The sequence below is a fragment of the Hippopotamus amphibius genome, chromosome 8 (genome assembly GCF_030028045.1).
Source record: "Hippopotamus amphibius kiboko isolate mHipAmp2 chromosome 8, mHipAmp2.hap2, whole genome shotgun sequence".
NCBI lineage: Eukaryota > Metazoa > Chordata > Mammalia > Artiodactyla > Hippopotamidae > Hippopotamus > Hippopotamus amphibius.
Window position 1 is genome coordinate 92,053,209 of NC_080193.1, and position 13,238 is coordinate 92,066,446.

General features: G+C 33.9%; 2 protein-coding genes across 2 annotated transcripts in view; both read right to left on the bottom strand.

Annotated features, from left to right (window-relative positions):
* Window positions 1–5,950, bottom strand: part of VWC2L (von Willebrand factor C domain containing 2 like) — a 150,745-nt gene extending 144,795 nt beyond the window's left edge. The window contains exon 1 of the mRNA XM_057747232.1: window positions 5,561–5,950. Coding sequence (XP_057603215.1) covers window positions 5,561–5,950 — 390 coding nt within the window. The remainder of the gene's footprint in view (window positions 1–5,560) is intronic.
* Window positions 5,951–9,764: 3,814 nt separating this feature from the next.
* SPAG16 (sperm associated antigen 16) overlaps window positions 9,765–13,238 on the bottom strand; it is a 939,339-nt gene continuing 935,865 nt past the window's right edge. The window contains exon 16 of the mRNA XM_057746094.1: window positions 9,765–9,940. Coding sequence (XP_057602077.1) covers window positions 9,765–9,940 — 176 coding nt within the window. The remainder of the gene's footprint in view (window positions 9,941–13,238) is intronic.

Here is a 13,238-nt window from a genome sequence, read left to right on the forward strand (position 1 = left end):
TGTGTAGGTGGGGTACAGTAAGTTGTGTTTCTGCAAGGTGTTAACTATTAGTCCCCTCAATTGAAATTTCTTTACAGCCCCCATTTCTTCCTGTTCTTTCACACATTTGGTTATCAGTTTCTAGAATGTGTTACTTTCCATTCTTTCTCTGTATTAAAACAGACATCAAAAAATAATCTCCCAGTCCAAAATTCAAAAATTCTTTCTACTCACTTTTACAGATTTAATATTACAGTATTGGACATTAATGATGGGGGCATAGATTAAAAAGAAAGTTGGGAAACCTGTCTTCCTATCAACGGACTCATTGACGAGCAGGTCAGTTCCAAGCCTTAGTTGGCACTGACATTTTTTATGGGTGTGATGATTTGGCAGAATACTCTGAGTGATTAATTTTCTGTCCTCTTTGCTGCTTTCCTAAAGATTTAAATGTTAAACCCAAAATACAGGGCAAAAACTAGGCAGCTTACCACAGCATAAAAACATATTTTTTTTCTCTTTAAAGCAATAACATATTTACCAAATGTGCAAAATGAGAAAATAATCACACTGAACCTATTAAAAATAAAAACCAGAAACCTGATCAACTGTCTTTGGCCCATACTGGGAAAAGCATAAAGGTCGATACCTGTAGAGAAAAGCAGATATTGGGCAAATCCAAATCCTCAAGTAGGGATATTGGGTGCTGACTGCAGAAAATCACTTTAAAATAAGACAGGCTATGCAAAAGCTGAAATAAAAAAATCTCTTTCAGCTGCATGTAGTATAACCTTCAGTGTCCGACCTAAAACTAAATCAGTACAAGTTTTCAAATATAAAAAAATCCGAAAAGGCTAATTCTAGCTGAGTGAGAGTTATAAAAATACTGAGCAAAATAAGAAATTATTTCTCCCTTTAAAAAACTCAGCATGAGATAGTTAAACACAGAGCCAAAGCTGATAGAACCTACATTTCCCATCAAGTGTTTCTGTAGGAAATGCTATTGTAATTTATTATTTATACTTCGTATTTCTTAAAAAGTAGGTTCCAGTGTCATTTTGCCTGGGTACACATAAAAGAAAGATGAGAGAAGCTACTATACAATGACCTTTATCTTAATACAATATTATCAGAACACTGGGAAATTTAGAGTTCTCAAAAAGGGTAGAGAGAAATCCATTTTCAAAGCCTGCATCAGTAAGTGTTGGAAAAACCCCGACGTTTATAAATAACATTATTTTTTCCATCAGGTGACACAGGTATATCAATTTACATTTAAATTTAGTGATCAGAAAAGACTGAAGTAGGGACATATGTTTTCGTAATTGTATAGAGTGAGACTGCACAACTAAAACAATGGAGGGTCATTACCACACTGGGGATGGAGATGCAATTCAAGACGAGTATTGGTTGGGAAGGGCAGGGAGATGGAGTGGAAAGTAGAAGCAGGATGGAAATATGTGCTTTATGAACAATGTGTTTCATCTTTAAGGGTCCAAAGAGCACTCTTTACCTGAAGTTTGAATGCTTCTCTAATTAAAATGGAGAGATCAATGCATAAACAGAAAGAAACTGAGGCATTTTAAAGGAACTCTATTTTATTCTATGTGTTCAATTATAACCTGACTCATTTCGTTCACCAAAATATATTAAACACCTGTTATGTGGTTTACATGGTGCTGGGGTTGGGAACAGAGGAGAGAAAAAGAAAACACTGTCCCTAGCTTCAAAGTGTTCACTGACCAGTGGGAGAGACAGGTCCTTTCACTTTACGGTATTGCAGTGTGACAGAGGTGGTAAAGGTGGTGAAGAGTTTATATTCTGAAGCCAGGATGGCTGGGTTTGAATCTTAGTTCTTCTACTTTAGATATGGTGTTAGGCAAGCTACTTACTCTTTGGTGCTTCAGTTTTCTTATCTGTAAAACAGTGCTAATAAAAGTGTAATCTTATAGTGTTATTATGAAATGTGCTATAATACACATAAAGGTCTTAATGGTGTCTGGCTATGATTACTGTCCTTGTTATAATGGTGTGAGATGCAGCCCAGGATACAGCAGTAGGACAGTCAGAGAGGGCTTTGCAGTTGAGATGAGATTTCAATGGAGTTCTGAAGTAGTCTGGTAGGATTTATACAGGTGTGTATAAATGATGAAAAATTGTGGGACAACATGTGCAAACACACAAGGAAGAGAAGTCATTGACAGTTTGAGATACCTGGAAAGGTTGATGAGTGGACTCTAGACTATATTAGAGAATTTAGATTTTTATCCTCAAGACTGTCCTGAATGCTTTTGTCCTTGTGCATGACGGTCATCTCCTTCTTTGTTTTTTGCAACAGTCCCACTTCCCCAGCCATTAATACTCTTCACCTCTATCCAATTATATACTTGGCTATAAAGTAATTTTGTTTAAAAAACATATTTCACTAGGTCAATCTCTATGTATAACAACCTGCATTTTGCCCCTTGTTAGTCTTTAGACTGAATCCAAATATTTTGGCCCAGTATTCAAGTTCCTCTTTTCATGTTCCCAAAATGCTGTACAAATTCACCTCTCTCTTCTTATAATGGCATTTTAGTTTCCTGTTATTCTCATCTCCCTCCTCTCCTTGCAGATTTTATTCATCCCAACCTCTGATTTTACTCAAGCAGTTTCCGCTTTGGAATTTTAATCTCCCTAGGTAAGTTTTAATCTTTTAAGAACAGGCTCATCTTGGACCATCCTGAAGAAAAAGTTTGACCAAACCTCACACCATGTTGATAAGCTTCTGGCACTACAATCCTTTGGTGTTGACCTTCATAATCACATACTTTAGACCAACTTCCCTACTTCTCTCTCCACATTGTTCAGGCCTTCCTTGTGAGTGGAGATTATGCCTTCTAGATATCTTACTTTCTAATGTATGTACAGTACATCTACAGTATCTTGTATATTAAAAAGCCCAATAAATGCTTGTTGGATGAATATATACGTAAAAATATCTTGTAATACAACTTCCTTAATAACATGCCAAGATTATAATGTGAAAATTGCCTACAGCTTTAAAGATCAGTTTACAAGAGACAAGAAACTAAATTAGAAAAGAATCAAGATGGCTGATATTTATTTAGGCGTACATAGTTCACATAGATAAGTAGAACATTTTTAAAAAGGTGTTGGAATTCTTTCAGTTGAAAGACTTTTAAAATCGAGTTTTCATCATAAAATGTAGGTGAAGACATGGACGAATATAGAATTTAGAGTAAATCCCTAGACATTAGAGTTGAGGAGTGAAACAACCATTTGTTCACTATCTATTGTGTACCAGTCATCACAAGACTGCTAACTTCATATAAATTATCTCACTAAATCCTTCCAACATCCCCTCCCAATAGAAGTAATCATCATGATAGCAATTTTATAGTGAATGCTACTGTGGCTTAAAAGTTTAAGGACTTCTTCCAAAATCTTACATCTAAGTGATGAATTTGGGATATGAATCCAGGTCTTTCTGACTCTAGAGCCAAAGTGCTTTGAGAGGTGATATAGGCTTTATTGTTAGAATGGATGTATTTAGAAATAGGTTAAATAACTTGACAGTTTTGGACAAGTAACAAACTTTCTTGGTCTCAGTTCTTCATTCTTATTAATTTACCTTAGATAATCTCTAAAGCTCTTATAACTCTAAATTCTTGTGAGAAAGTGGCATCTGTTTTCTTTTTTTAAAATCACATTGATTTAAAATCAATGATATTGAACGTCTGGGAAGAAGTGCATATCGATGGATTAAGTATTAACTATAACAGGGACATATAGAGTGAAGGAATTATTAACTTGATATATCTTTATTGTTTGACATGGTAAAATAATTATTACCTTTGAAATAAAATAAAATCTAATAAAAACAGGGAAAACTATAGCATTTTAAGTGGTGAGCTAAGTTCAAAAAATTAGTCAATATCTTTTCTTTTATATAACTTGGTAATCAATATGTAATAACCTCACATTTTATCTGGTGTAGTTTTTGCTTGGGCTAGGCTATCTTAAAATGTCTTTTTGCATTCCACTCTAGATAAATATGCATGTTAGAGGAGAGTGACATGATTCTAGAACCGTGTCTAGAGTCAATCATGTGTTGAGTACTTGCATTTACTTTCGTTACCCTAAGAGTAAAAGTGGCTAATGTCAAATGTGTCCAGTATGTTAAAGACCAGAAAGGTGTTAATAACTGTATGATACTCTTAACTATTATTTGTTGTCAATAATGGTAATTTTACTAGACTCAAGTCTCTTCTCAATATTGTGCAACAAAGTATCATAATACATAAAAAAAGTCTAGAATAACACTTAGCTATAAGAAAGTTGAATGTGATAACTATCATTAAAATGTCTCTCATGTCCTGAGGAATCTACCTAAAATTATTGGGTTTCTTGGGTAAATTAGAACTGGTTTGAACCCACAACTTGGAATAGACCAAATGTAATGAATTGCCAAAACTCAGGAAGTACCCTGGTCATGATCAGTTAAAACCTTTTCCCATGTATGGACTTCTTCCACCATTTGACTCTTGTGAAGAACAAAGTTGGGTCAGTGCGAATAACTGAACGTTCTTCTCTCCAACATGAACAATCACACTGAAAACTAGCTATATCTTCTTTGGCCTACAAGATTCTACACAGCTTGTCACAGAACTTGGTTAGGTGAAATGAAAATCTTTATATCAAGCCATCAGCATGACAGAAACTCCAAGGCACAAATTGCCATTACAGTTGAGGATATGTTGATGTATTAATTTATACCCTAAGGGTTCATATCTGCCTTGTAGGAAACCCTAATCAAAACTAGCCATTAGAGAAAAGAGACTCCAAGAGGAGATAAGAGTGAACTCCAAGTTACTTGAAACTATGACACAAGCATAAAAGAAAGACTAAGAAATGCCACGGAGGCTGAAAGGCTGAAAAATTAGTCTTTTTTTTTTTTTTTTAAACTACCTTTTATAAGGGACTATGATAAAAATTCTGTTCTCTCTGGAGTCCTATGAGTAAAAAAAAAATCTTATGAGCAGAGAACAGAATGGGGACCATGCTCTACAACAAGTAAGTCCAATGCATATTCTTAATATAAAGATCACAGCTCAGAGTGCGTGTCTGTAGCACTTGCATTTCCATAAACTAAATAGATAATTCTAGACTATAAATGGCTCCAAATACAGGCTAATAAGCCACACATGCGCGCACACACACACCCCCCACAAAATTTAAACACTAACTTAATGGACACAGAGCCTTTAGACATAATTGTCTCCTTCAGAAAACATATTTGTAATAACACCAAAGAAATGTTTAAGGGCAAAAATAAAAGATGGTAAGCATGCTCCAAATACTTCTAAGGAAAAAGTTATTGTGAAACCCTACAGATATTGATCAACAAACCAACTGCCTACTTGTTGACCACAGTGGTACTTATGCTAACTGGAGTCATATTTTTGTAAATCAAAGAGAAATTTTAAAATGTGTTTTTCCAACTGTAATTTTACTGTAGTAATCTAAGTATGTGGTGTAAAAAAGTTAGTATTCAATAAATATAGAGGGTATCTCATACCTTAAATTCCTCCAAGATTTTGTAATTTTTCCCATGATATTCACAAAAGTTTTTCACTTCTTTGCACTCAGGACAGCATCCATTGTGTTCCACTTTAGTACACTTTGGGTGAATTTTAGGGCATTCTGGCTGGTCACAAACAGGTCCATCCAGAGCACAGACACATGGACAGTTGGAATGCCCTGGGAAAAATCGTTCTCCCAACTTGTATACAAAGCCGCTGTCATCCACACACCCTTTCCCTCGATAGTCATCAAAAATCAGATTGTCATTACTGGAGGTCTGGTCACCTTCATCAGCAGGATAGTCTTCATGACTGATGGCAGCAGAGGTGACCAATCCAGGGATGACCAACAGAAGTAAGCAAGCTTCATGAATATGAAGAGCCATCCCCCTCCACAAAGGCTTCTGGATGTTCTCCTAATATTTGATATACTTGGCTCCTCCCATGAGAATACAAGAGGGGTAGGCTGAAAACAAATATTTTAAAAGAATAATTTGACAAATATAAAGAATATAGATTCATTTAAACCCATGCTTTTAACATGTTTATTTGAGATCTATTTGGAAGCTACTAAGACCTCAAATAGATTAAGTTCATGCAACTATCTACAATTTATTATGAAGTTTGGGGGGTTTATCCTTGGCAATATTTGCATTAGAATTGTCCTTTATGAACTTATTTCACCTAGGAATCTTCAGCTTGAATTTACCTTCTGAATTTCTAAGGTCTAGCTTTGTCTAAATTGTAAGAAGTGGTTTTACTGAGACTCAAAAGGTAATCTTACTAATAGTTACAAATAACTAGAGAATATTTGAATTCACATTCTCTTTCAATTCACTGATTAAACTAGTGAGTGACAGAATGTACATATGTTACAATCATCTGTATGAAAACACAAGATTAGTGAGAAAACATTCTACTTCTAAAAGAAAGGGAAGAAAGCAACAGTTGAATGTAAATTATCACTGGATGGAGCTACTACAAAGGCCTTCCTACTTCTTCTTGCCCATAATTGGAGAAAAACAGTGGCCTCCATATGGGTTACTTGTTTAAGTGAACATGAGTCTGGATTTTGAAACATAGTTAAGAAGGAAAATAGCACAACTATTCCACAGTGAATAATAGAAAACTTTAAATAATAAAATGCCATGTATTGAAAAGGATTTGTTAAAAATAAATTTGTATTGTTATCCATACCTTTATTTTACTCAGGAAGTAAGCTCCTAGTGGGCAGGAAGGATGTATCTGCAAATTATTTTTACAGCAACTTGACTCTAATATTCATGTAATAAATACTACTTGAATTAATTACTTCAACATAATATAACATTCATACACTCTTGAAAACATACCTCTTTTTGGACAGGCCAAAGATACTTGCATTTAGGCAATTTGTACAAAAATGCCACTGTAAAACTGTTTAAGTTTCTTAAAAATGATAGGGCATTGCCAATTCACAGAAAATATGCCTTATTAATTTGGTGTTATTAACTCTCATAAACTTCACTTAGTGCTTGGTGGGGAGTGTAAGTAGTGGGCTCTTATTTAAATGTTTAGAGTGACTAACTCATACCAAACCTTGGCAAAACTGTGACTTTATGGAATAATAGATTAGAAAAGGGTCAAATTGTTCATTTGCCTGTTTAAATGCTGCTGGCTTTATGCCAATATTACTAAAATTGCATATAGGACATTTTCAGATCATTATAAATGTTATTCATTGGTTTATTTTTAGATTATAATAGCAATGATAAACCATCTATTTTAAGTCTAATATATGCAGATAATTTTAAATATAAAGATGGCATTAGAAAACTTCAAGAATATTATATTTGCATTTTAAGTTACATATGCAAATTCTAGTAATAGTAAAATGGAAGGTAGTATATTCATGCCCTCCTTTAAGAGAAAACTGCTAATATTAGAATTTCTTTTGAGTAGGTAATGATAAAGGAGATGGATTTCTTTTAAAATATGTCAAAAATAATGAGTCATGACAGAACAGAAAAAATACAAACCTATAATTCTACTTGAGAAGCTGGAAGCTCCCTTTGACAAAGCATTTTTTCTCTTAAATTACTACAGAGGCCACAAACATAATACAAGCTTCTGAAAAAAGCATAATTTTCTAATTAAGGCATGCATTTATACATTTCCACATGTTTAGATAGTTTATCTTCGAAGAGAAAGGAGCTATTGTGCTTTTTTGTAGTTTTGTAGTATCAGTCAATAAATGCAAGATGAGCCATATAAAATACACATATCATTCTGTTTCAAAAGGACACAGAAAATGATCTCTTTGCAAGCTACAGGTAGGCATGAATGTGTCAGGGTAGGGTAAATGTAAACTTAAAGGTAAAAATAGGGATGTAATACCCACTTTATATAAACATTAAACATATATTAACATTTATGAAATATATTTCAAAATCTGCATGGAGAAAACAAGGTCTTTTCAATATAAGAAAGTTATTCATTGTTTTTTAAAAAGCATTCTTAATCGAGCTACTCTAGTGCAGTTTAATATTTATTAAAGAGAAGAAACATTAGAGAAATCAAAATGTCTATCTGAAGGTTTTTAATAAGTAAGCAAACACTGCTAAACTGAGGATCACTTCCTAGCTAAACTTTCCCCCCTCCCCATATTGCTACATATGATTTAAAATGACTGCATCTATTTCTTTGAGAAAACAAACATAACTCATAACTCATGTCATGAGGTACACTTACCTAATCACTCTGGAGGTTAAATGGTGGTGTTGGGGGTCATAGACCAATACGAACTAAAAGATCAGGTATGTTTTAGGAAAGCAATTTCTCTTTAATTATCCAAAGAATACATTTTCAGGCTTGAATTAAAGGCAATCCATTCTACATCCCATTTCAAAACACAGTCAAGAAGCAGTCTCCCGCCCTTCCAGAGAGAAACACAGCAGACACACATAAGAAATATGCGTTGGACCTGTCTTCAGAATTCAAAGCAAGAAGCAATGCTGGTCCTGTAGCAATCCAGACCCCAGTAGCAGAATCATGTTGAACTTATTTTTAGCCTTTTCCCAGATCCTTCTATGAAATTTCCTGGCTGATTACACCTCCTCCACACATGAGTTCACTTACACAGTGTTTGATACAGCAGTAGAGGTGATTTGGCTAGGCTCTGAGGATCAAAATCAGCAACAGCATGCTGTAGCTTAAAGCCCACTCCGCCGGCAGTATCATCATCATCATCCACAATATGTTGCTTGAATCCCCTCTTACACACCAGAAAATACTAACTGTGGACGTGAAGGAAAGGAGCAACTTTAGCTGGGTTTCTGCATCACTGAGAGCAGTTTGCAGACTGCTGATTTGGAGCTCATTCTGCCGGCAGCCGGGAATTCCTCAGCACCACGGACAGCGCCAACAACTGGCTTCTGAGCCCAGCTCGGTAGAAATCGAGCTGCTCCTTTAGACCAGGCTAGAGCATTCTCTAAACAATCGCACTTTATACGGTGGATGCATGCGTTGGGCGGGGGGGAAGGCATTTCACGTGCAGGATACTTACTTGCATTGAGATTACAATAAGAAATGTAAAAAAACAAAAAACACATTTTAATTATACCTAACGCATTCTTGCATAGGCTTCAGAGATGAAAGTTGAGGAAGAGCCTTGCATTTAGATTTAAGCCATCTGCAGTCTCTGATTATTATTAACAGATAAAGCATAATCATTGTTAAAGAATCTGTGAAAATGTATGCTCCCCAATTCTATTTGACACTTTGCTTGCAGAAAGACCTACCCCGTGCTACATGGTTAAAACTTCAGGTCTTCCTGCAGTTTAGATCTGATTTTTAAAAAAGTAGCCTGGTTCTCCTGCAGTTTGTTTTCTAACATTCAAAAATCAATCTCCTGTAATTCATCTAGTCTGTCATTAGGCGTCATTGTAAAGCTGTTTCTTCCAAACCGCTAGCAAAGATGCTCTGTCTCGAAATTCTTATAAAAGGAGAAAGAAAAAGACCCAGACACAAGTAAATGAGGAGAAAGTTTTTTTTTTTATTGATAACAGTATGAGCACTAAAATATATGTCCAAAGCATGTTTTAAAGCAAATTGTAAATGTTACCTGCTAGCATGTTTAACCAGATATTTACTGGTTTGGGACTATACGAGGCATTTTCAAGCCGTAAAGGGATTGCCCTCCGCAGTGGGATACGCTGACTGTCAAGACCACGTTTGAACCGTGCCGTCAGAGCCTCCAGAAAACAGAGTCTCTCCGTCATGAGAAAATACGACCGTGTGAGCCTCACTCTCGTGGCCCATCAATTTGTGAATCTGCCCCGATTTAAGATCCAGCAAATGGATAACCCCATTGCCACTTGCCTGAGCTAAAACTCGACCTGACAGAGAGAGAGAGAGAGAGAGAGAGAAAGAAAATGAATATCAAAGTTTTATTTCAAGGCAGTCACAGTTTACAAGCAACAGAAGATCTGTTTCAACTGTAGTTCAGACTCATTTTATGTTAGATTCCAGTCAATAAATATGAACTCCTGGTTGTACAGGAAATAATTCCAGTCAAAATTAAGATATGCCAATGATCAGATTATAAAATTTTAAAATGCTCTATCTACTTTATATACAGAGGTCATCAAATGCCCTCATAGTACCCTTATATTTGAGATTAATAATCTTGAGAAGATGAGACTGAAAGCAATTAATCAATGAAGCTTTCTTTTGCAAGTGTACCAATTCTGAAAAAGTGTTAAAAAACAGGATTCAAAATGTATCTATGGCAAAGATATATATACATATGTACGTGTATACATATATACACATACATACACACAGTGGGTAATTTATACTTAAATTTGTTTATTATACTAAATCAGTACTTAAAACTATAATAATATACATTTGTACTTTAAAAACTGGTACTCATTAGTGCAACAAATTTTTTTTGGAATTGAAGTGAAAATAAATACCTCCACTTCAAAGGTGTCTTAGTTTTCTTTTTTACTCTAATTTAAAATTCAAAATTCTGTTAAACTAAAATTTTGTATCATAGAAGAGCTAAATATAGCACAAAGTATTCTCATAATTTTTACATATATTTGTGAGTGAATAATTTCCTTAAAGTGAAAAACATATCAGCAATCCAATTCTAACTAACACTTTTATTAAAGAAGTCCAGCAGCAAATGGTCAGAGAATTTGGAGGTAAGTAAAAGCAACAGAATATGTCTATATAAGCTCAGCAAGTGGGTTAAATATTAGTACTATCCATGGGATTATCTAATCATACTTAGAAGGCATATAATATTATCATTCCAGTAATGCCAGTTAAAATTCATTAAACTTTTTCAACATGTTAGATACTATATTTAGTACCTAACATATATACTGATAATTCCATATAATCCTTACAACATCTAACGATAAAGAAAATAATATTAACTCCATTATATAGGTGAAGAAAGAGAGACTTGGAAAGGCTAAGTAACTTGCTCAAGATGAAACCCTAGGTATGGAGGGCTCATTTAATCTCAAGCACTTTGAGTCCAGAGCCTGGGCTTTTAGTCATTATGTTTTCCACATCCAGCATAGCACTGTTATCAGTGATGCCTTCTTGACAGATGTTAAGTAGGTAATATATTGTAAAAAAAGAATTCTTCCATTCCATAATAAAAATTCTATAATAATACTGTCATAAAAGTCACAGTGAAATATTTAATCACAAATTATAACCCAAATTGCCATGAATATCTCTGAAACAGAGAAAAGTTATAAAAGTAAAGTTAACCATGATAAATATGGCCTATTTGCGAACCTTTATATCTACTGAGCTTCTTCATCTAGAACAAAGCCTGACACAGCGAAGATCCTTAGGATGGATTAGAGTGTCCAAAGCAGTAGATGTGAATATTTATTATAAACTCCATTCTACTAAGTCTTTGCTGACAGAGGCATTACATATGGATTCCACTTCCAGCTACACACTATAGGCAATTGTTGTTTGTGACTTTCCTAAGCATAAACTTTTTTCTTGTAGTCTTCATATAACAACTAGGAAGGTAGTAAATATCATTTTCTATTTTTGAAAACAAAACCAAACAGAATCAAAGCCCATAAAGAAAAAGGAAAGAATTGAACTTTTAAACCATTATCTTTTGTTGGAGTCAAGTGTGTAAAAATTATATTGGAAATATTTATGAACATTCTTGGTAATTTCTGAAAGCTTGTTCAATAAAATAGAGAAAATGATAATATTGGAGTTTAATGATAGGATTATATAATTCAGCAGCATGCGCGTCAGGTATTTGAAAAATGTGTCTTTGTTAACAGAACCGATTTGAGTCAGCAAGTTTATGATGAGGTTTTCAGGTTTACTTGAACGCCTTTTCAAAGGACTGTAAGATTGTGTACGTGTGCACGTGTGTGTGTGTGTAAAATCATGTTCAACTCTAAAGTATACTGGATTATTACATGACATAATGTCTGACCCCCAAATTAGTTTTACTGGGAACTGAGATGCTGAACTCTTTCAAGCTTAGAAGATTTTCAAAATTACTTACCAGGATGTGTCAATTACTACATTAGTATCTGTTGGTGTGAGAGAGAGGTGGCACTCTCAAAAGGGAAAAATCATAGTATGACTATTGGTGGCATCTCTAGAAAGTAGAGTATTTAGAGACATGTGCATAGTTATCTTTCTAAATATTCTGGTGATTGACAATAAAAAGTAAACTACAATATGAATCATGTGTCATACCAATGTCACAGTCTTAATGACAAATTTAGGAAGAATAGAAGATCTACCTACATCAAACTTGGTCAATGGAATTAAAATATGGTACATATGAAATTTTAAATAGTACTATGAGGATTTATGAAAACTTGTATTAACAATGTTCATGTTAAAGTGAATACCCCTCTAAAAATGTGAAATAAAAAATATTTCTATTTAAAATTTTTATAACATTTTAATAAAATATTTAACCATTATAACATTTTAATAAAATTTTGTCTCCTAACGTCAATTCCTGAATAAAGAGATTATTTAAAATGTCATTTAGCATGGTATTTTAAGAGTAATTATACTAAATTATAAATGCACATGTTCCACAAATATCACATGGATTTAAAGTGTATGATTAAAAAACAGAGTAAAATAGTTTGATTTAAAAATACAAATAACCAAATTGATTCATAAAGGTATCTAAAAATATGAATATTTCAACATATATTATGTAAAAAATTATTTGCTTCTATTTTAATTAACATTTAAGTTACCAGGATGCCCAAATTTTTATAGACTGGGAAGAAAGTAGGCAGTCTGGGGAAAAGATTGATATAATTTTATAACTGCTATTCTTTTATAAATCAGTCAGAATCACTCATTGTTGATATTTACTATCTCTTGATCCACATATCTCTGAAAAACTTAATACTTACTTTTATCTATCAAGACTTCAGAATAGTTTCCTGTTGGTTAAATCAGTATCTTCTTTGCTGACCAATGAGTTTGAATGAGGATAACATGTATTGCTACCCATTTTACTCTGTTGGATTAATTTGACAGCTTCTTTTGGCTAAAGAAGACAAGCACTAAATTTCACCTTCACTCAAAGTATTGCTCTGCTACTGGATGAGTGAACAAATCTTTAAAAATCAGTATTTCCCTCAAATTTTAGTTATAAAT